General features: G+C 37.6%; 4 protein-coding genes and 1 long non-coding RNA gene across 6 annotated transcripts; 2 read left to right on the plus strand and 3 right to left on the minus strand.

The window, feature by feature from the left end:
* Positions 1-420: 420 nt before the first annotated feature.
* On the plus strand, positions 421-1,645 carry LOC111806616 (E3 ubiquitin-protein ligase MPSR1-like). 2 transcript variants are annotated; one of them, XM_023691991.2, is made up of 2 exons: positions 421-1,073; positions 1,514-1,645. In XM_023691991.2, exons 1-2 carry the CDS (start codon positions 558-560, stop codon positions 1,550-1,552), a joined length of 555 nt encoding a protein of 184 aa, XP_023547759.2. In that variant the 5' UTR covers positions 421-557; the 3' UTR covers positions 1,553-1,645. The 2 variants fall into 2 exon arrangements, 1 of the variants encoding a protein (XP_023547759.2); XR_015422300.1 differs by lacking the exon at positions 1,514-1,645 and adding an exon at positions 1,342-1,477 and having other exon boundaries at positions 934-1,073.
* Positions 1,646-4,130: 2,485 nt separating this feature from the next.
* Positions 4,131-6,034, plus strand: LOC111810427 (Dof-type zinc finger DNA-binding family protein). The gene is made up of 2 exons (XM_023697135.2): positions 4,131-4,361; positions 4,637-6,034. The coding sequence occupies exons 1-2, from the start codon at positions 4,236-4,238 to the stop codon at positions 5,690-5,692; spliced, it is 1,182 nt and encodes a 393-aa protein (XP_023552903.2). The 5' UTR covers positions 4,131-4,235; the 3' UTR covers positions 5,693-6,034.
* Positions 6,035-7,905: 1,871 nt separating this feature from the next.
* Positions 7,906-9,538, minus strand: MYB117 (myb domain protein 117). Its single transcript, XM_023656337.2, has 3 exons — positions 8,891-9,538; positions 8,367-8,801; positions 7,906-8,267 (listed from the first exon to the last, which is right to left on the minus strand). Exons 1-3 carry the CDS (start codon positions 9,255-9,257, stop codon positions 8,068-8,070), a joined length of 1,002 nt encoding a protein of 333 aa, XP_023512105.2. The 5' UTR covers positions 9,258-9,538; the 3' UTR covers positions 7,906-8,067.
* Positions 9,539-15,305: 5,767 nt separating this feature from the next.
* On the minus strand, positions 15,306-16,765 carry LOC111811292 (uncharacterized). Its single transcript, XR_002817523.2, has 2 exons — positions 16,236-16,765; positions 15,306-15,658 (listed from the first exon to the last, which is right to left on the minus strand). It is a non-coding gene; the product is annotated as an uncharacterized LOC111811292 (long non-coding RNA).
* Positions 16,766-17,660: 895 nt separating this feature from the next.
* Positions 17,661-19,268, minus strand: EXPA10 (expansin A10). Its single transcript, XM_087124570.1, has 4 exons — positions 19,111-19,268; positions 18,870-19,001; positions 18,463-18,775; positions 17,661-18,368 (listed from the first exon to the last, which is right to left on the minus strand). The coding sequence occupies exons 2-4, from the start codon at positions 18,997-18,999 to the stop codon at positions 18,065-18,067; spliced, it is 747 nt and encodes a 248-aa protein (XP_086980696.1). The 5' UTR covers positions 19,000-19,001; positions 19,111-19,268; the 3' UTR covers positions 17,661-18,064.
* Positions 19,269-23,240: the final 3,972 nt, after the last annotated feature.

The following is a 23,240-nucleotide window of genomic DNA, read 5'->3' on the forward strand; positions in this document are numbered from 1 at the left end:
ATTTAATCCTTAATCAATTACCATCATATGAAATTCATTCAATTTTAACCCCAAAAAAAAAAAAATTATGTTAAAAATTATGTTATAAACTGGTATACATTATTGTATCATAGGCTAAATTATAACTAAAATTAAAGTCATGATCAACTCAAAGTGGATAATATCATACCATTATTGAAGTCCGTGATTATAACATAATATCAAAGTCATGAAGAGGAAAGGTTGTTCGAGCTTTATTGACCTCATAGGAGCCTCTATGGTGTCTAATATTATACCACTGTACAGGTCCATGATATTAGAGCTATATTTGATGACTTCATAAGTCTCCGAATGGTTGTGTAGTGTCAGGATTGGCTGTTGAAAACAAAAAGAAATTCTGCCTCGAAACGTTTAAAAGTCGTCTCTTCATTCACGTACCTCAAGACTCAAAGCTTCCAGATTCTTCTCCACCCTTCTTCTTCCTTCTTCAACCCGTCCTCTTAAAACCCTCTCCCCACTTCCCCTTTTCCCCTCATTCCACTCTCTAATTCCCTCTGTTTTCCTCTGTTTTCTCATTAATGGCTTCCGACCCAGACGCTTCTCAGCTCTCTTCTGCCTTCGAAAGCCTGGTTTTCATCAACAGAGACATCTCTCCCATCGCACCCCTTTTCTTGGGTTTCGCCTCCGTCATCCGTTCAGCCGACCCTCAATCCCCAAATCCAGAAATTCAAACAATACCCACTTTGCCGAACCGATTCATCTTCTTTAATCCCTTTCCCCCTCAATTGATGGTGATCCATGCCACTCCCAAGGAAGGCCAACCCCCTGCCTCTAAAGCCTCCATCAAAGCCATGCCCTCTCTCCCTGTCTCTGAACTTACTGAATGTGTGATTTGTTTAGAGGAGATTGAAGCGGGTGACCTCGCCAAACAAATGCCCTGTTCCCATAAATTCCATGGCGATTGCATTGAGAAGTGGCTGGAGTTACATGGGTCGTGCCCTATTTGTAGATATCAGATGCCAATTGACGATGAAGATGAAGGAAAGAAGATTGATGAAGAAGGGTCAGAGAGGAGAGGAGAAAGGGAGATTTGGGTGAGTTTCTCTTTTGATAATGTTACCAGAAATGGGGAATCTGTTCAAACCCCCCCTTCAACAGATTCTGATCATTCTTTTGTACAGTGAAATGCTTATAAATATCATTATAATTTTTTCAATCCTCATTACCAACTCATCGATACTTTTACTTGTTTAGCAAGAACAATTCACAAAAACAGATTAGATGTCTGATTCTTTTGGATTAAGTTAAGAATTCACATGAGACATTTTGATGAACACATTTTATTCTATCAAACTCTCCCAGTTGGCTTTGGAGTGTGCCGAGGATTCGCTTCAGAAACTGGATAGTCATTGTACTGCAAATCCATTCTATCATTCAATAACTTTTGCAGTGGCTGCTTCTTCTGCCATTGAACAAACCCATCAATTCAAAATCATTTCATTTAATAATACATATACACATACCTGATGTGCAGCTTGGGAAGCTGAAAAATCTTGACCAAGATGGATCATAATTGCAGCTCCTGTGAATATAGAAACTTATTAAGATGAACTGAGAATGACACTAAACAAGGTCTGAAGGTTGTGTACCTTATGCAGAGAGGAGTGAGAGAGAAGGATCAAAACCATAAGGAAGTGTTGGGTTTGGCCTGCCATTTTCATTACACGGTTTTGATCTTCATCCACTTGTAGCTCTCATGTTTAAGTGTTTATATGTATATATTGCAAGAGAATGGGTTGGTGAAATGAAGCACATAAGTCACAAATTGAGTGGGGATTACAGAAAGAAGAGTTATATATCTGAAATGATGAACAAATTGTGGTGTTTCATGACTTGCTTTGATCCACCATGGAAGTGGAGAATGAGAAGGAATGAAGAAACAGAGCACAGAAAACAATGGGAAGAACTATGATGAACAAGTTTGAAAAACCATTTTGGTCAACCTTGTAATGGATTGTGAATGGGAATTTACCATTGTAATCCCATCTGGTCGCCCAAAGCAACCTCATTTCTCACTAAATTTGACACCATCATTATTATCAAATATTTTCGTGTGGGTAACTTCTATTTGCATTAAAACTTGACTACCAAACCCATCCAATCAAATATGGTGTCCTTCCCATTTATATCATCATCCTCCGTTTTCTTTCACAATAATTCATGATTAGCGAGAAAAAAAAATCGAAGTCGATTATCAGTGGTAATTCTATTGACAAGATTTGTTGGTGCTTTCTTTTTGTGAACGTTATTGCTACCATGGAAACTTCTTTGTACTTCAACATCACGCTTTTTGGTCAATTATATATGTCTTAATAAGTTAGGTTATGCTTACTCTACCATCATGGTCGAGATTAAGGCTAAGGATAATTTAGGTTTTAAGGCATGTTTTGGAGTGCAAACAGTGTCTCACATCAGTTCATTCATTAGTATGTGACTTTTTAGGTGATTCTAAGGGCAAAATCAAGTGGATTTAGCTCTACCATGAATAGTGTGTGACGTATGAATGAATTAAAATGTTTAAATTATATCATATATAATAAAAATAGCAGTATAAATAGTTGAGATAAAAAGTTTCAATTGGGAAATGATTGGGCCTAATGGTGTAAATATGGGACATTTGGGGGGGGCATTATCTGCTAAACCATAGAAGATGAAGGCAGGGGCAATTTGGGGAAAATATATTTAAACTGGACACGTGTCCATCATTAAAGAGAGAATATGCTCCTAACTCGACGGATGACAGCCACTAGAACAAGATATTTCAAAACGAAAGATGTCCTCCTTTCTGCTACCGACACGTGTTCATTAACCTTTTTGTAGTGTAGATGGACGGCTGGGATGTGTTTAGATGAGGCTTTTCGTGTATCTTTTGTTCGCGGGAACTTGATGGAGACGGAGCTGATGTGGAAGAAGACAGTTATTAAGTCACTGCCAGATATGAGTGGCACCGTGGTGGGCCCACCCGCCACGTGTTTATTTTACAGCTCAGCTATCCCGGCGCCGAGTACTCGCCCAAAAACTCGACGCCCAAAACTCTTCTGAACTCGTAATGACATGGGACCAAATTTATTTATGGGTTCAAATTTCATTTACATCGTCATCTATAAATTTAAAAGAATAATAAAAAGTCAATGACCAATTAAATAATTACAAAATTGGTAATTTATTAGGCATATTGTTAGAAAATTTTAAATATGAAGAACACTATTCACACCTAAATTGAAATAAATAAAAATAAAATTGACTTATGATTTAAAAAATATATCTAAAAAGTAGATTAAAAAAAAAAAAAACCAGGCATAGATTGAAATAATGTCCATAAACATAATTTTAAAAATATAGTTATTAAACAAAAGCTTAAATAATTAAATTTTAAGAATAATAATCATTTTTTTTCTTTCTTGTTTTCTATGACTATTCTTTTACCATAAATGTTACATGTCCATGTGTTAACACACATTAATATACATATTTAAAATTAAAAGATATATTTTTTTAAAAAATATAGTAGTGAAATTTTAATTTATTTTTTAAAAGCAACATTTTTAATATAATAAATAATATTTTATAAATTTAAGTATGAATTATAATATATTTATCGATAAAATAAATTTAACGGTTCACATTAATTATTAATTTTTCTTTCACTATAAGTAATTTATATTAAATTACTTTGATATAGGAACCTAAAATTTACAACAAGAAAGGTTTAAAAAGCATAAACAAAAGAGATTATGATTAGGGGGCAAAAAAGCAGAGCCTAAAGGCACCTACAAAATTAATGTAAAATAATTAATTAGCCATAAAATTAGGGAGGAAGAAAGTAAACGAGGTGGCCGAGGAATTGACCGGAGGGAGAAAAGTTAGAAGACGAGTAATCGAGAGGAGTGAGAAACGTGGCGATGCTGACATGGAATAAAAAGGAAAAAAAAAAATCTTTTTAACCAATGTGGGGGATCTAACAGCACAACAAGGATCTTCTGTGGCCACATGAAATTGTGGTCCACCTAATTTACCCCATTGCTGACGTGGAACCGCCCACCTTGACATTGTCATCTTAAACCTCCTTCTCCGTTCTTTTTCTCTCTCTGTCTCAAACTTCTCTCTCTGGTCGGCCAAACCAGACAGACGAACCCATAGAAAAAAGAAAGAGGGATTTGAAGGTTAGATTGTCGGGTTTGTTGTTGAATCCGAGAATGAAAATGGGTGAAGTCGAAGTCAGAGATCCAACCATAAAGTTGTTTGGAAAGACGATTGCTTTGCCGCTCAACCATGGCGGTTTTGTTTCTTCAGAATCCTCTGTTCCTAAAGCTCGCCAAAAGGTACCACTTTTTCATGGCTTACTCTGTTTCGTCATTTCAAGTCTCTGTCAATATGGCCTTCACCTTTTTCTCTCTTTCTGGGTTTTCTGGTTTTTTGTTGTTCTTCCAGTTTTTAACGATTTTCAGTTACATGAAAGACTATTAATCCGATCTTTTTCTGTTCGGGTTTTGATAAATGGATCGAACTGAGTTTAGTCCTTAATCCTCTGTTATTTAGTCCTTAATCCTCTGTTATTCTGTGTATTAAGACATCAAATTTAAACTTTCCTGCACAGGGAATCTCATACGAAGAATTGGCATCACAAAAACAGGGGAATGGCAGTGCGAATCAAATTACAAATCAAGCAACGTCTGAAGTGAGTGAGAACCAATCAGAAGAAAGAGAAATTTCATCTCCAAGAGCTTCCAAAAATGGAGAACAGAGTGAAACAAGCATCTCCCCTGACAACAAAACCTCAAAAAAACCAGACAAAATTCTTCCTTGCCCTCGATGTAACAGCATGGACACCAAATTCTGTTACTACAACAACTACAATGTCAATCAACCTCGTCATTTTTGCAAGAATTGTCAAAGATATTGGACCGCCGGCGGGACCATGAGAAACGTTCCGGTCGGTGCCGGCCGTCGAAAAAACAAAAGCTCCTCATCTTCCCATTTATGTCAGTTAATAATTCCCGACGGTGGAATTCACCACCATCAATTTCTCGGGAAAAATGGAACCTTTCTTACGTTTGGATCAGATTCTTCGATTTCCAACTCACAAAACTGTAACCCAAGTGGGTTTCTCATTGGTACAGAAAATGGAGATGACCATTCGAGTAAATCTTCAATTACAGCTTCCAATTCCTCGGACAGAGGAGATAAAATCACCTCACAGCAATCAACCGTGAAAAATGTTTTGCCTTTCACACCTCAATTACAGTCATTTACAGGGCATTCATTGCCTTATTCTTCAATGACCCCGCCGCCGTTCTACCCCACTGGGTTTCCAGTGTCGTATTACCCTGTTCTGCCGTACTGGGGCTGCACGAACCCGCCATCTTCCACAGTAATTAATCACAATGCTCAAAATTCTCTCACAAACACTTCTGTATTGGGGAAACGTTTGAAAGTGGATGATCCGAATGAAGCTGCAAAGAGCTCGATACGATCAACACTTGGAATTAAGCATGAAAAGGCTGCTGCAAGTTCAATCAAAGGCGGTGCCCTTTTTGCTTCTTTCCAACAAGCTGCAAAGGGGAAAGAAGTAAACCACATTGAAAGTTGGTCGCTTTTGCAGGCTAATCCAGCAGCCTTTTCTCGGGCTTTGAAGTTCCATGAGATTGCTTAGCATTAGAGTGGAATTTGTTGTTATTTTCCCAGCAGAGGCAGTTTAACGAAGACAAGACTGTAGCACACATCCAACACGAAGACTCCACCTGAGTGGAACCCATGTTTGGTGGTGGCTGGGGCATTTGCTCATGTCGAGCTTTCTTGTGCATTATTATTACAAGTGAGATATATATACCTCTTCTGCCCTGATGGAACGCTACATTCTTGGCTGTGTAACACACATATATATTATATATACTTTAGTATCATACGATATTGACTGCTTTGAGTATAAGTTCTCATGTCTTTGTCTTGGGCTTTCTCAAAATACCTTGTACCAATGAACATGTATTCTTTTTACTTATAAACTCATAATCATTCTCTAAATTAGCCAATGTGAGACTCAACACGAAGGACTACTAAAATCTCCCCTCAAATATTCATCAATTTGTGTTAACACTCAAGCAATTACTTTTCATCAAGAAAGTTCGCTCTTTTTGTCTAATCATATGAGATCTCATATTGGTTAGAGAGGGGAACGTAGTACTTTTTATAAGGATGTGGAAACTTCTCTCTAGCATACGCGTTTTAAAGACTTTAAGGAGAAATCTGAGAAGGAAAGCTCAAAGAGGACAATATCCACGAGCGGTGGACTTGGGTTGTTACAAATCAACTTAACAAATAATCAACCTTGACAATTGTGAGATCTCATATCGGTTGGAGGGGAGGAAACGAAATATTTCTTATAAGAATATGGAAACCCTAAATACATTTTAAAACTGTTAGGTTAACAACACCACGTAACGGATTAAAGCATACATATTACACCAATATCCGAGTTTAGTTGACCTCTTATAACAACTTTTTATATGCAGAGTGAGTGATCATCCTACTGTGATAATTGGTGGGTTTGCTATGGACACATAGAGACCACATGTGGTTGTACACTAAGATTGATTGCCATTGGGTAGGGGACCCAATTGCATGTGATGCCATGAACTTTCATTATCATTGTTCCCATCTTCCACCTTCGCTTTCCCTCTTCTGCTTCCTTCATCCATTTTCATTTTCATTTTCATCCATTTTCATTTTCATTTACATCATCATCTGATCTTCTTTACTTGTATGTCTATTCCTATACCAAATAAATATTGTTTGATAGCAACAATTCAGCTTTTGAGTTGCTAAAGGAAAAGGGTTTGTCCTGATTGATAAATTGTGGTTCAAACGAGCTTTAATTTAAACAAAATCATGTAGGGATTTGATCTCAAATTAAAACCAACAACAATAATAATAATAATAATAATGCATGGTTCTTGGAGAAAGTGTGTTGAAAGCAAAGTTTGGAAAAGTGATAGCAACTCTGCAATGTGTGCACCCAAAAAGGCAGATTTGGACAAAGATGGAACAGCTTGTGAGTTTGAAGTGTCCCCTTCAAGTGGATAACTCACCACTTGGGAGTTTGTATATCATCAGATATTCATCATCTTCCCTCCTCAGATGATGCATAGAGCCTGGGCTCAACCCACCTTCCCCTCAATTTCTCTATCCATTCATAAACTACTTCACACACCCCCAAATCCTTGCTTCTTGGGCCAATTTCCATTCTTGGGTTCTCTCCTACAAATAATTCTTTTATATATATATATATACACACACATGTTGCCTAGTGAGATCTAACGTTAGTTGCAGAGAGGAACGAAACATTTTTATAAGGGTGGAAAAACCTCCCCCTAACATACACGTTTTAAAATCTCAACGAGAAGCTCAAAAGAAAAAACCCAAAGATTGTTACTATATACTATCACGAACTCCTGTTAGAGAATATTTTAATAGATGAGCTAGTTAAAAAGATAGCAAAAATGATCATTGAAGTAAGTTTTCTTTTACCTAAAAAATGGTACGTCGAGCTAAGACATAACATGCATGATATAAGATTATGACAATAAGATACGTCGAGTCTTACTAGTACTTAATACCAAATCTTTTACTCGAAAAAAATAATAATAATAATACCCTTAGATTAGATGTGATTAGATGTGATGTGTTTCCTTCCTCAAAAGTTCAAACAACCTTAATTTTAACAAATAAAAAAAAAACACAATATGTAAACAAGCCAAGTTTGAAATCACAAGAAGTTGCTTGACACGAATGGCACAAAACACAGACAGTACACGTCGAGGAAACATAGGATAAAAAAAAGCAACCAACCTTAATAAAAGCAAAACAATCTAAGATTAAGGATACTTTTAGTCTATATTATATTTGAATTATAATAATAAAATCAAGATGTTCCACCACTCACTACATTCTTCAGTTTCCTCTCTAATCCATTGTAGTGAAGTAATCTACTAATTATTATTCCAAATCCCATATCTCAGATTCTCTCACATTTCAACTTCCTGTGGCTCCAACTCCAAGAAAGTCAATAAATCTTGGTGATGAAGAAGATCCACCTGTTGCCACTTGTGATCCCCCAACGCCGTCGTTTGCCGCCGCAGCCGCCGCCGCCGTGTTACACGCCCCATACTCACTCTGGCTTCCTGGTACCAGAATCCCATTGCCTGTTCCATCCCAAAATCTGCTCTTGGGATCTGCACACACACACACACACACCATAATAACCAACGCCCAATTCATACAATACTCTGTAATGGGTAACTAACTGTATGTATATTCAATCAAAATTTAACCTGGAAGGACATTGAGATTTGAAAGATGAGCACATGAGGTGAAGAACGGGGTGTCACAGGGCATTGCCTCTGCTCCAGCAATGGGCATTTGGGTTAAAAACGCATAATCAACAGCACCAATAGAAGCCTGAAAGTTTGGCATATTATGATGCTTAAGGAAGCTCAAATCTTGGTCCATTTTAGTGTAAACAGATTGGGTCAGCTTCCTCCTTCTGTAACAACGAGAGTGCTCTCTGTACTTCCTTGCCATTATGACATGCCAATGATTCTTCACTGCATTATCAGTCCTCCCAGGAAAAAGCCTTGCAATCATCGCCCATTTGTTTCCATATATCCTATGAGCTTGCATTAGCCTCTCTTCCTCTTCTTCACTGAATGCCCTTCTGTTAATCCTTGGATCCAATTGGTTAAACCATCTCAATCTGCAGCTCTTACCTTCATAAGAACACAAACAGAACACATTTCAAAAAAATAAAAAATAAATTGAAATTGAAAGAAACATAATATGATTGTGGGTGTGTTACCGGATCTTCCCTCTAGCTTCTCTGCAATGAGGTTCCAATTTTGGGGGCCATAAATGGCTACGAGCTCTCTCAATTTGGTGTCCTCTGCAGGCCTCCAATGGCCTCTAGCACAGAGCCTAGACTGAGCCCCAGTGGGTGTAGTAGTATTATTATTATTAGCATTGGAACAAGAAGCTGGATTAGCGTTGTGATTTTCAACAAATCCATCGCTGAAATCAGTCTCTGAGCTTCTACTCATCATAGACTCGCACGAAAATGGAAAATCAGAGATGGACATGAGTGCAGAGTTGAGATCAAGATCCATGCTTTCCTCCACTTTCATACCATAATCATCATCCACCAACATACCCATTGCTGGCTTTTTCATAACAAAGCTTGCATTTTTTGTAAAAGGGGTTGAGATTTATAGGCCAAAGTGGAAGCGTTTGAAGGTTGGGTTGGGAAAGAAATGGAATATTGCAGTGTACGAAGAGGAAGGGGAAAAACTTAGAGGAGGAGGAGGGTAAACAGTAAGAGAGCGAAGAGATTGCAACACGAGCACTGCTGACCAATTCTGGTGTAACCCTTTTTAGCTAACAAGTTTGGATTTATTTGGGTTGCTTTTGGTTTTCTATGGACATGGACATCGCCCTTTCACTTTCCTTTTCCTTTTCCCTTTTTTAATGTTCTTCCTCATAATTGTAATCACTCTTTAACACTATTTTTTTTTTAAAATTGATTGCTCCAAGATGGCCTCAAACAATGAGGAGATTGAGAACAATAATAAACATACCAAATTTTATTTAACAAAATCGTACGCCTCTCTCTCTCTTTCTATTTATGAATCTCTGGGAAGTCAGTGGAGAAATCAAACCAAACAAATCTTCTGCTATCTTTGTTTTACCAATCCCAATACTTTCTTTTGTAACTGTTTCAAATTAACTAATAAATTAAAGGGGGAAGGAAGTGGTAGATCAAATTAGGGGAGGTGGGGGAAGTGTTTCTCCTTTCAGTCTGTAATTTGGTATTTTTTAAGTTCAACCCAACTTAGGGTTAGAGGAAGTTAAAGGGTCATTGGATTTATATCAAGTCAGCCTTCTTGGCAGTGAGAAAAAGGTGATTTTGGCTCCTCCAATGTTATACATCAAACTTCTTTTTAGCATACGCATTTTAAAATCGTGAGGTTGACGATGATACGAAAAGAGTCAAAAGAGGACAATATTTGCTAGCAGTGGGGTTCGGCTATTACAAATGATATAGAGTCAGACATGGGATGGTGAGCCAGCAAGGATGCTGGGTGTCTCCGTCATGCCTAGGTCTCCAAGGGAGTGGATTGGGAGAAACGGACCCAAACGGATAATCTTAGGATGAATCATAATGGAATGAAATTTTCTTTGAATAGTTATGAAGCGTGAGAATTACAAAAATGTGTTTAGGGTTTAAGGTTGGAAAGTCAAAATAAGAGACATTATTTTTTAGTCTATATTCTTAAAAAGAATGTTTCGTTATCCTCTCGGATCGAAGTGGTGATAATAGAATCTTTGTTTATCTATTAGCATCCTTTTAACAAATTTAGCTAAATTATACTGTTAGGCTAAAATACTATAAATCTTTGGATTGGTTTTTACAGTGTTAAATCCATCTCCTATTGTTAGAATCCTAGTTGGCCAAATATTCATATGATTGAAGCATGGAGAGAGAAGGTTGAAGTGAAAGGAAGAAACCCAATTGGAAAAAGGCAAAACACAGTGTGTTGAGTTTGATGAACCTCAAATTCAGAAATATGAATAGGGTGTGTGTGTAAGTAAGAGTTGTTTTGTGAGGGTGAAACTGAGGGAGTTCTGGTTTTGGGGGTTTGGTTTATGGTTTGTGGGGTGTGAGTGGCTGTCCCTCTCTCAAATGCCCCAATAAAAGAGAGCTATAAAAATGATGGGTTGGTTGTCTGTCACTCCAGTTTCCAGCAGCATATAGATAGAGAATAGATAGATAATAGATCGATAGACACTAGGCTTATGGCTGCAGTGGTGTGCTTTGACGCCTTTCTTTTCAATGCAGATTTCAGCTTTCAGAACCCAACAAAAGTAGAAGAGATGGAAAGAGAGGGTTTTGAGTTTGACACCTTAGTTATTAGAACACAGACACAACCCTGTCATGGCTGCTGCTGCTGCTACTGCTCCTGCTCACACACATTTGTGTCAATCACACTCATCTAGCCCCTTCCCCTCTTCCCCTCTTCCCCTTTTCCCCCCTCTTCCCCTCTTCCCCTTTTCCCCCCTCTTCCCCCCCTCTTCCCTCTTCCCCGGCCTTAACCAACTGAGGTTGACCCACCAAACCCCCTCCTTTGCCTTTATTATCAACAAATTTTAACACCCTCCTCTCTATTTCACTCTCTCTCTCCTCTCTCAATCACTCGTGAACTTTGTTGACCCTCTTTCTTTGGTCCTTCTACCTCCCCATCCCTAACTCCAGATTCTACCTACTCTACCTACTCTGGTTGAAGAAGAGAACGAAACATTCTTCATAAGAATGTGAAAACTTCATTCTAATAGACATATTTTCAAACTTTGAGAGAAAACCTAAACAGAAAGTGATTTACTTTCGGGAAATACCAAGAGCGTTTAGAAAGGTTGTAGATGTAGTGATATACCCTCTCCAATGAATTCTTATCATGTTTGTTTGGTTGGGGATATATCTTAGAGGCATTGAATGGCTATTTGAACACATGGGTGGATAAAGAAAGTTTCATGATATTGTTCATATCATTTCTGTCCTTTTAGGAGAAGAGAAGTTAAAGAGGGGCCTTAACTAGAAAGCCAGTAAAAAAGAAACAGAAGGGTAGATTTTTTCACCCAAAGGAATGTACTTGGAATGGAGGATATCACATGAATGGGTTAGGGCTTACATCCTCAACAGTGCTGAAACAAAACAAACTTTGAAGCTGAAAATAGAGAGTGAGTGGGTTTTTCTTATTTTTATTTTTAATTTTAATTTATCTCCTTGGGAATCCCAAAATCAGACGTTTCATTCAATTCATTGTTTGGCACAGTGTATCAGGAATGTACTATCAGCTGTGACAATGGGGTGAACAGTCATGGGTCAAGAAACAGAGCTTCCAACAACAACAACCACCAACCAAACAACACACTATCTCCATTAATGAGCTATCAAACTCTGAGCCATAGATCTCAAACTCATCATGCATCTTTCATTTCGACCTCCTTCCAAACCCATCTATCAATCCAACCTCTGAATCAATACATATAATCCATTCGCTTTTGGTAATTTTCAACCTTGCTTCTTTTAGAATCACCACAAAAACCCTTTAATCTACTTGCCTTCACAGTTTGGTTCTACATTACATTACAAGGAAGAAAAAACCAAAGCTACCCATTTCCTTGAATTTGCTATACAGTACTCTCTTTAATGACAATACCTGATATCACTATACTTCCACTTTGTTTTGGAATCTAATAAATGTTCATCTATTTGTGTTCATGATTTCAGAACAAACTATGCCGCACAGGGATTAAGATGATTCTTTCAACACGTTCTCTATCACTCTACAACCTCTTACTAAACATATTTTTCAAGTCATCAATCCCTTTCACCACATCAAAGAAACAAAAATAACCCTTTTACTAGAGCATTAAGCTCGGTCATTTCAGACATAGATGGTGAGATCTCACAAAACAAAACATTCTTTATAAGAGTGTGAAAAACTCAACTTGTAGACACGTTTTAAAAACTTAGCCTGTTACCGTGCTAAATCATTAGGCCAAAGTGAGCATGATTTGAAAAGGTTTGTGTTTGGTGGAGTGTGTGGTCAGTCAGACAAAGGACAATCGGAAGCAGAAGATGAGGGCAATATTGAGAAGTAAAGGTGTGTAATAGTATTGGTAAACGCCTAAATTTCCCCCCTTAGTTAACTTCATCCTTTTCTGGTGTGGTCTGGTCTGGCCTGATCTGCACCTCCCAAAAAAAAACTAATTTTTAGGGGTTTAAATTGAATATTTAGCATTTGTTTCTATCATCTGCCAATCCCACGTGCGGCATTTCTAGCCCTACAGAACTGAGCCCTCTGACTGCTTCCTAATAGCAGAATTATTGCGACTTTTGACAGCTTACCTGAACAAGCAAACTTAGGATCCCCTTCTCATACAACACTTGTGCAAACTCTGTCCTCTTCATTCTCTTCTCCCTATATCCTTTTCATACTGAATGAAACGCAAGAACCAAAAACACATCAGCCGTGAAAACTTGGGAATTTTCATCAACTTGGATCATACATACAACACCAAAATCAAACTGGGTTATCTCAGAAATCTTGTTCTAAATAATTTGGTTTATACATAATAACGTAAAGGACAGAACCCACTGCTGTTTTGGCTTCTTCCAAGATGGAAAAAACAGGAACTCCATTATATTGGCAGTACCAACTAACCTTCTTCAACCCCAAATGGGCAGCAAAGGATGTCAAGGGTAGCTAGCTAGGAGCCTGAGCATATAAGGAGTATGAATGTAATAAAGGAATTTGGTAAGAAATGGCCCACAATATAAATGGTAGGGCTGAGCCAAAATATTCTGTTGGGTTTGCTCCCTTGGAAGGATACGGATTGGATGCTAAAGGTAGCGCCGAAGGGTACCCTTCAGTGCAGAGAACAAACAAAAATGAATCTTTATGTTGGGATTTGCAAATACCAATATATAAAGCATATCACTTAAAAGATCTCTCACTTTTCCATGTTTCTATGTTAAAAGTAATCCAGAGGAACCAACCAACCCAGATACAAATCCCATGATGCTCCTTTATCATTCCAACATGTTGTGTGAACAACCCTGAAGAAGAGATAAGAAAAGAATGGAAGATTGATCATTTGATTTCAAGATATATACATATTTGAAGATTGAAGCATAGTGGTCAGTTATGATTGTCGTAAAGCACAAGGACAAACCAAAATTCCTTCACACACGACACGACCATGTATTCATAACATGTGGATTCTGAAATTGCTGTCTCATAACAGATCATTTCACTGTCGTCTATGAATTCTACTTGGCCTACACTTTCAGCTGAGCTAGTTTTTGCAATAACATCCATTTTATCCCATCAAATCTCCTTAAGCAAACATATAAGATGTATTGTAAACCAACTAACTAACTTCTGTAGAACATTCGTTCTCCTTCGACTCTGATCTGTCTTGGAGGCAACCAGACATAACATAAATGCAGTGTAGAGTAGGGAGAGAGAGAATTGAATGAAAACCATGAATTTCAAATCAATACTCATCTCACCCTTCGAGGGTGAATGATTACAGAATGGGACAGATCCCCTCTCTCTTGTTTTTCTGTGTCTGAGCAAATTGATTGTAGGAAGTTAAAGGGTCCAGAGGTGACGACTGCAACCCCAATTTGCATTTGCATTTGCATTTGCATTTGGTGTCCCGAGAAACAGAGATGACCCGAGGCCTCTCATACTGTACCCTTCAAAACTTGTCATGTAGTGGACAACGTACTCTGGAATCTGGACTGCGACAGTGATGCATCTCTGCAGCAAGAAACCGTGTCCTTCGGCTCATGTTTCAACAAGAAAATGAATCATCATGCACTGAGATATCTCTCATTGTTTCTAACTTTGGTGGGACAAAATCTAGTTTCATTTTCACACTAACTTTCTTTCTCCAGGAATGTAATTTCAAGTCCTACTGATGATTCAGTAGCCTACATTAATAAGGCGGAGAAGGACAGTGCCTTTAGTTATCACATGATTTGGGGGTTTACCCTTCCTTCCCTTTCTTCCTCCTTGAAGTTTGAGAGAATTCAGATTAGTACTGTCGGAGAGATCACACATCGATTGAAGAGAGGAAGGAGTGCCAGCAAGGACGCTGGGCCTCGAAAGGGGTGAATTGTGAGATCCCAAATCAATTGGAGAGGGAAACGAGTCAGTAAGAACATTGGGCCCTGAAAGAAATTGATTGTGAGATCTCACATCGGTTGGAGAAAAGACAACATTCTTTATAATGGTGTGAAAAAATCTTCCTAATAGACGTGTTTTAAAAGCTTAAAGTCCAAAAAAGTCAATATCTATTAGAATATACAAGCGGAGAGAGTTCTATGAAATCTCACATCGATTGGAGAGAGGAACGAGTGTCAGCGAGAACGCTGGACCCCGAAGGGAGTGGATTGTGAGATCTGATTGAAGAGAAAAATGAGTGTCGGCGAAGACGTTGGGGCCTATAGGGAGTGGATCGTGAAATCCCAGAGGAGAACAAAACATTCTTTCAAAGGGTGTGGGAACCTTTACCTAGTAGACGCATCTGAAATGAAAAAACCTAAAGAAGACAATATCGGCTAGAAGGGAGCTTAGGAGCTTAGACTTTTTTCCATTTTCCAGTTATTCTCTAATTAAACAGCGATCTCCAGATGCAATGCAAGTCGCTCAACAAACTACGGTAGTCTGGGCCTACATTACATCAACAAATGGCAACTGTGGAAGCGTCGAGTGTGTGTGTTCTACGTATTCTCTGTTTAAACAGCAAACATTCTGACTGATGATCCCATTCAAGAAGGGAACAATCTTGTGAATCCCTACAACCAATTTAGATAGTCAATGGCTGCATTAACAAATGAATCTGGTGGAAGGCCTGGTCTTGTCAATCGAGCTGTAGTTCTGACCGGTGATGGAAACAATCTTGTGAATCCCTCCAACCAATATAGATAGTCAAGGGCTGCATTATGTTTGGAAGGCCTGGTCTTATCAATCGAGCTGTAGGATCATTTCCATAACAGTTCCTGCACAAAGGAAGGACAAAGTTAACTTAACTTAACCTAACATCAGCAATGCTCATCCAGGATTTCCACATAGCAGCACGTGTGTTTGTGGCAGACAGACTATAAGAAGCATCAAATCATCAGCAGTTCATGTGTTAATTACATACAACCATCCGTGCCACTTGTTTAGCTCCAGCCACTGTGTCAATTTGAGTATACCAATATCATTTTTATCTCAATACCAAGCTGCCAGGATTCCAATTTAGCATAATATTAAGAACCACAGGTCCTTGCAGCTATGTAGAATCAGATCTCAATACTGCATACAAAGTCAATCCCAAGATTAAAAAGATGTCCAAAGTGTTGTTAAACACAATGGGTTGGTATCACTGAAACACAGCATCAGTTGTGGGAATCGCTAGTGTTCATAATTTTTCTTAGGTTTCGATTGCAATAAGGCCCTGGTTCATATTACTACTCATCCATAAACAACCTAATCAATTGAGTTCTAACGCAGATTGAAGACTCTAAAGAGCCATAAACCACAAATAATCACATCCGAAGAAACTACAAATTTACAAGAAGCAAAGCAACTCACTTCGACGATCAGCCATCAACGACTGCAATGGCATTTCTATCCACCTTGCAGTGAGCTCCCCGTCTCTAACCTTCAGCATTTTCGACGACAATCCATGCACGGTGGAAATGGAGGAGATTGAAGGTCCAAGTCGGAGACGAGAATTCTAGGGCATCGAACCTCATTAAGAAGGAAATCAAAGATGGGGTAAAGATCATAATCCGGATCGGAGGTGAGGAGTTTGGGGTTTTACATGTCGAGAACGCGGCCGACTGCAGAGAGCTCGACAGATTTGAGGGCGAAGAGAGCGGTGGAGTGATTCCAGACAAATCTTATTGATCCAAACTTTGTTCCCCATAGGTATACATTTTTATGCACTTAGGAAGTGATTCTAGACAATGCCTTATTGGTGCTATAGTATGAATGAGGTTGGAAGGCGATAATTTTACAGAAAACGAGCATTAAACATATCAATATGAGTGCTCTTCACGTTCTTCCTTGCTTATTTCGGCACCGGTCGATGTCCACGGATTTCAAATTCTGGACAAGAAAATGGCATCCTTTCTGAAGTATGCAGAACAGAAGGTCCAAGGCCCCAGCACAATTGGGCTTCTTCTTCTGGCCCTTGTGCTGTTTCTTTGTTAGACCATCGCTTATTTCCTTCCGTAAGTTAGCCAGTGAGATTCCATAGGTGGGAGGGGAAAGAAAGAATCCCATTCCAATTCCAAAACTATTAAACGTAACGAATCAAAGCGTACAATATTTACTAGCGGTGGGTGGTAGGCTTGGATTGTTACCAATTATCTTCGAATGATTTTGTTGTTCATTCAAACTCTTTATGCGTCGAAATTTGTTCACATCAAACATCAAGGTGATAGGAATACCATTAGGGATGTAGTAAGTGTATTAAGAGTATACTAGTAGTAATTCGTTAGGAAGTTTGTTGTTGTACTTGGTTATTGGTAACAGGGTAGGTTCCAATTACATAGCAAAGAGTAGGTTCCAAGTACCTCGATTACTTGGGGGAGTATGACGAAGCGGCTCTTGTTCACCCGACACGATCGTACGAAGTCACAATTCATCCAAACACAATCATCGGTGATGAACAAGAATTGCACGAAAAGGGAGGAGGAAAGAGGACCTTCCTACTATCTTTTATATATCAATGCATTTGGGTAATAGCAGGAGATTCCGTGCTTACTGTTACAGAATCCTAGCAAATCATTCTTTGATTTGTGGTTCTTTTAGTTGCAGTCCAAATGGTTTGACCCAAAACAATTGGGTTTAGGTTTAAAGTTTAGAAACCCAAGAGAATAGAACCACCCAATCCAATTGAACTATACTCGAATTGACCGTGATATTTAAGTTTGGGGCAGATGGGGGAACGAATAACAGAGAGGTAGCAATTGAAAACATTAATAAGAAAACAGAGAAACAGAACACAAATAAATAAAAGTCTGGGTTTTTCATTACTTGAGGAAACTGAAAATTTACACTTTCAGCAACCAATAATACATCAAATACAACCATGATGAACTCACAATAGTAACTAAAAATGCAGGCGGGTGGTTAGAGCCCACCTCTGCCAACTCTTGCTTTATAGCAAAAGTTAGAGTAAAAAATCACAATAAGTAGCCATTAAGCCACTCATTCAATGTTGCAATTTGAATCAAAATGATAACAAAGAGCTTCCCAAAACAAGCCCTTTCCTCATTTTTTGACCCAAACGCTCACATAGAGTATACTATTATCTAATACTCTAGTATACTTTTAAGTAAACAAAAAGAAAAAAAATCACACTAAATTCTGCATAACCATAGAAGCTTATTTTAGCTAGAGTAGGTAATAAATTAGAATTGGGCACCACTGTATGTCTGTCCAAAGGACCAGCCGGCTGGGACAGCGTTGTTAGCGATGACTGTGCGGCCGTCGCTGGTGGTGACCTTGAAGGACAGGCTTTGGCCATTGAGGTAACTGTTGCTCTGCCAGTTCTGTCCCCAGTTCCTAGACATTGCTTGCCAACCAGTTCTTGATCCTTTGATGGAAACTGCGTGTACATCACCAGCACCACCCACGTTTGTGATGAGAACCAGGTTGAAGTAGGAGTGCCCATTGATGGTGAATCTTATACCTCCCCTTCTCCTGCAGGGTACCCTACAAAAAGAAAACCCCACCAAAAGTTATTAAATTAAACGCCTCTGTAATACATCCCCTGCATTTTAAAACTCTGTTCAAATGCCTTGCTTACCTTCTGTAAGCAACAGGCACAATTCCTGCTTTATACTGAGCAATGTGTTGAAATACAGGCTGAGAGAGATCAAAGTGTTGTAGAGGAGGGTTGCACCAGCCTCCAGCGTTGTTGGGTAGGGCATTGTTTGGAGGACAGAAATTGGTGGCTGTTACCACAATGGAGCCTGGCAAGCACCATTTAGGGTCACTAGCACACCTAATCTCATAGCAAGACCCACAGCTCAAGCCATTGTTGAACAGAGCCGTACTCAGAGCAGCAGTGTTTGTCCCATAGCCTTGGCTATATAAGTTGCCATATCCACAAGCCCCACCTGCACAAATTCATCCAACAAAAAAAAAAGTTCAGCCATATTTCACATTGTCTGCCAATGGCATGGATAAAATGGTGGTGGTTTTGGTGCATACCCATCGTCCCAGAAGCATCACTCCCACCATAGAAGGTGGCATGAGCACTAGTCCAGCCTCCACCTGCATAGGCATCAACAGAGGACACTGTGGCATAGAAAGCTGCCAAAAAGACAAGGACAGAAGCCATTCCTGCAACAAAGAGAGAGAGAGAGTTCAACTTTCAGCAAATCTTCTAACATGATTGCAGAAGCAAATGTGTGCGTGTGAGAGAGAGAAAGAGAGAGGAGAAGATGATTACCAGAAGGAAAGATGTAAGGAAATGAAGGAACAGAAAGGAGGATAGGAGTGAGAGATTAGGAGAGTTTAGGGGAGAATATATAGAAATCCTGAGAGAGGGGGGGGAAAGGGAAAGGGAAAGGGAAAGGGAAAGGGAAAGGGTGGCTAAGACTAATTAACCACCGTCGCTACAGACCAACACTTTTTGAAGGTACTGACACCTAAAAATTCAATTATCATGGTAACTTTGGTTGTGTAAGGTGGTATGAGGGGAGCCAAAACCTGTGGTTTTGGAGCTTTGCTACTGAGATATCCAAGTGGGGTAAGCCGGTTTGTGCCCTATTGGCTAATGAATTTCCATAGCCATGTGCAACCAAGCAGCATCCCCTTCTCTTTGGCCTTTGCCCCTATCTCTTTTTCTTTTTTTCTTGTTTTCTTTCTCCAAATTGTCTGCTTCACTCATTTCTAAATCACAATAATCTTAGGTGCTTTCTAGTTCAACCTTCTTTTCCAAATCAAAACAACACCATTCATACCATCACGATTAGTACTCAATCCATTCGTTACGAAAAAGTTTCATTCTCACAATTCACCCTTTGGAGGGCCAATGTCCTTGCTGGCACATCCCTTAGTGTCTAACTCTAATACCGCTAACAGATATTATCCGTTTTTGCCTCGTTACATATCGACGTCAATCTCACGATCTTTTGTTTCCCTCTCCAACCGATGTGGGATCCGCAATCCACCCCCTTTGGGGACCAGGGTCCTCGTTGGTGCATTGCCCTGTGTCTGACTCTACTATCTTTTTGTAATAACTCAAGCCCACCACTAACAAATATTGTCTACTTTAACTCATTACGTATCACCGTCAATCTCACGATTTTAAAACACATCTACTACGGAGAAACTTCCACACTCTAACCGGAATTTCACATTAATAAACAAAGAAAAAAAAACATTAAATATTTAGTTAAATTGATTTGAAAAAAAAATGAAGAGTCCACATAGCGTTGGAAGTATATTGTTTGGTTAGAGGGTCCATTGCTAGACAATGTGACACAACATAATATTGAAATAGCATCAAATTTAAATAAATTAAAATAATAATAATGATAATAAAAAGCAAATATTGGAGAGCACGTGGGTGATGACATTTTTAGCTGTCTTATACCAACCTTCCAACGTCCAACTAGTGAGCCCCATCTTATTTAATTTAAATCAAATAAACCAAATAATTCCCACATTCTTTTTCATTTTTCATTTTTTTATTTTTTTTAAAACTTTATTTACGAATGCTTCTCCATATACAAAAAAATATATATATATATATATTAATATTAGAGGCCTCAACATAACTCTTCAAAATTTCAAATAAATAAAATTAAAAGTCTTCAATTTGGACTACCAAGAAAGGTGCATTGATTACTGCAATTTTCTCTTATCCTTTGAAGAAAAATAACGTTGAAGATTAAATTATGTTTCACACGTGCCTAATGCTTCTAATTAATTCCCCCACATGTGTGACAGATTTTGTTACATTATTATTATTAAACCATCACTTAGGTGTATTAAACTATAAATAAATCTTGATTAATGCTAACCAAAATTAAGATCTGCATGGACAGTGACTTCCTAATTACAAAGATTCTTCCCTAAACTCAACCGTGATTTGCGCCACCGTGTCTCCCATTCTTTTTTTTTTTTTTTTTTTTTTTTTTTAATTTCTTTTTTTCCGGTCAATTACCCAAAGTCCAACCAATTTAATAATTGGTAATCAAAATAATTCTTAGTCAAATACGTACAAAATTGAAGCCATTCTATTCAACCTCATTCAATTCAATAAAATAATTAATACTCGTAAATTTGGGGATGAAGCAAGTGCACATGCAGGTTTTTTGGCTTCATGTTCGAAGTCGAATCCAACTTGTCTTCTAATTTACCCCGAAACCCTCCTTTCTCTCTTTACACATTCTTCCAAACGCCTTTATTAAAAGTTACATGTTTCTTAACTTACTCACTTTGTTCTACGTGGGTAACATATTTACTTCCACCATTATTCTCTTTTTCGAATATAGTCATGAACAAGAGATGTAGTCTTAGATGTTAACCACGAGAATTTTCTTTTTTAGTTCTAATTTTTTTAGGGTCTTTAAGTATTAGTGTTGGTCAACCTTATCATCTCGAAGGTCAAACCAAATCTAGCTTAGGATTGATTTAAATTGGGCTTAAAGTTAAAATTTGACCAATCTAACTCAGTCCAATCTTGCTTGGATTGGATATAGGTCATATGTTTTAAGATTAGCTTGGCTCCTAAATTCACTCATTAGCGTCATATTTAGATAGACTTGTCCAATCTACTTAATTCGTTTATGTTTGAATCAACTCAAATATAAAATAAATATCGACCAAAATTTTGATCCAATCAATAAAGTTCAAAGTTTGAGTCATAAGCTCAACTATTAAAGATGGCATCCATTCAAGTCTGGTCCAAATAGTATTTTAAAGTGGTTAGACTTACGGTAAGGTCGAGTATGAACATTGAGTTAGACCCAGCTGACCCTACGAAGGATGAAAGTGAAATGTGGAAAATAAGATCTATTTGTAAAGATTCGTTAAATTGATGTCTCCCCATATCATATCCCAATGCGACACCAAATTGCAAAAGCAAAATTCACATGCACTTTTTCTTTTCCATCACTAAGAACAGAGAAGAATGCTGCGAAAGTTAACTCCTTTTTGTAACCACTAATCAGATTTTCTAACTGGAAGAAAAATAAATTATAAATAAATAAATAAAATCTGGTCAACTTTCTTGATTTGACTTCTTCCTTTTCACTCCTCAGTTCACATGCTTTGTTTATTTTTATTGAATTATAATATTAAAAAAAAACATTTCCATCTCAATTAACAAATTTCACACTAATGTTTCTTAAAATTTCAGAAAAAAAAAAAAAAAAAAGAGTCCGAAAATGCGAATATTTGGAGTAATTTTGGGTGGTGGATTTTAGGTAGGTAGCTCAACCAACCAACTACCATAATGTTTTTTTTTAATTTATTAATTTAATTTTTAATAATTACAATTAAAATCTCATTAATTAAAAAGTGAATCCAACCTCTGCTCGGATTTGGTGGGCCACACTCTTTTAACGGAAAAAAATCGCAAAAATCCGAATAATACGAGTCCTATTAATTAGTTTTTTTTTTTAAAAAAAAAAACTAATTATTAATTATTATTTGTTGTAATTATTATTGAAGGCAGAGAAGTAAAGAGGAGTAATAGTGAGCAGCTAGCTAATTAAATTAGTTGTAGCCCTGTGCCTGTACGTTGAAGGGTTTATTATTTATTTATTTAATTTTTAATTTTTATTGTTTTAAAAAATAAATTATAGCAAACTTTATGGTGCCGACAAATGTGGTATTATTTTACAACAGCGGGTGTCGTTTTCCCATGGTCCAAGGTGGCTATCTTAGTACACTCTATATTACTAATCATCATTTACTAATTCGATTAACTCTACTAATTACTAATTCTTAAAAATAGACCGTATTTTCGTTTTTAATGATAAATAAAGGCTATATAGATCATGAGTTGTAACATTTATGTCTTTAGCCGTAGGCGTCGCGCTCCAAATTGATGGTGTTTGTTCTCCTTGAATTTGTCCGTTTTGGTACTCTCCTCTTTAATCCGTTTGTAAAAAAACGGACCTGAGTTGACTAGACAACGAACTCACATGGCAACTTTGTTCAAGGATACAAGGTACCTCTATTTTTTTTTTTTTTTTTTTTTAAGGTAAGGAGTAGAAAAAATACCTCGAGTCAATGTTAATGTTAGTAGTTCGGAAATAAATATTATTTAATGGTTGAAAAAAAAAACGATTTAATCGTACGTAGTGATGGGTTGAAAAGTCAAACTTGTACATGAAAAATAATAATAATAATGTAATTAATTTTGAGCTTCACCCAAACGCTACCCTATATTTGGTTGATGGGTTTGAAACGTATAATCAATTTTCAGCTCAACTCCCAATATTATTCTTTATTCGTACTTTTAAGTACCGTTATTAACTAATAAAAATCTTTTTTTTTTTTTTTTTTTGTGATAATAAAATTTAAACATTTTTCATTAAATTTTAAAATTAATATATATATGAT

Source organism: Cucurbita pepo, chromosome 1 (assembly GCF_057944985.1).
Source record: "Cucurbita pepo subsp. pepo isolate OVF chromosome 1, ASM5794498v1, whole genome shotgun sequence".
Taxonomy (NCBI): Eukaryota; Viridiplantae; Streptophyta; class Magnoliopsida; order Cucurbitales; family Cucurbitaceae; genus Cucurbita; species Cucurbita pepo.

What these genes read in the sequence shown, in the direction of transcription:
- EXPA10 (XM_087124570.1), bottom strand. Translation starts at nt 18,999, where the DNA reads ATGGCTTCTGTCCTTGTCTTTTTGGCAGCTTTCTATGCCACAGTGTCC. An exon ending in TGATGCTTCTGGGACGATGG is followed by an intron (nt 18,776 to 18,869) that starts GTATGCACCAAA and finishes GAATTTGTGCAG; the next exon opens with GTGGGGCTTGTGGATATGGC. An exon ending in GTGCCTGTTGCTTACAGAAG is followed by an intron (nt 18,369 to 18,462) that starts GTAAGCAAGGCA and finishes TTCTTTTTGTAG; the next exon opens with GGTACCCTGCAGGAGAAGGG.
- LOC111810427 (XM_023697135.2), top strand. Translation starts at nt 4,236, where the DNA reads ATGAAAATGGGTGAAGTCGAAGTCAGAGATCCAACCATAAAGTTGTTT. An exon ending in TTCCTAAAGCTCGCCAAAAG is followed by an intron (nt 4,362 to 4,636) that starts GTACCACTTTTT and finishes TTTCCTGCACAG; the next exon opens with GGAATCTCATACGAAGAATT.
- MYB117 (XM_023656337.2), bottom strand. Translation starts at nt 9,257, where the DNA reads ATGAAAAAGCCAGCAATGGGTATGTTGGTGGATGATGATTATGGTATG. An exon ending in GAAGCTAGAGGGAAGATCCG is followed by an intron (nt 8,802 to 8,890) that starts GTAACACACCCA and finishes GTTCTTATGAAG; the next exon opens with GTAAGAGCTGCAGATTGAGA. An exon ending in AAATCTCAATGTCCTTCCAG is followed by an intron (nt 8,268 to 8,366) that starts GTTAAATTTTGA and finishes GTGTGTGTGCAG; the next exon opens with ATCCCAAGAGCAGATTTTGG.
- LOC111806616 (XM_023691991.2), top strand. Translation starts at nt 558, where the DNA reads ATGGCTTCCGACCCAGACGCTTCTCAGCTCTCTTCTGCCTTCGAAAGC. An exon ending in GAGGAGAAAGGGAGATTTGG is followed by an intron (nt 1,074 to 1,513) that starts GTGAGTTTCTCT and finishes CCTGATGTGCAG; the next exon opens with CTTGGGAAGCTGAAAAATCT.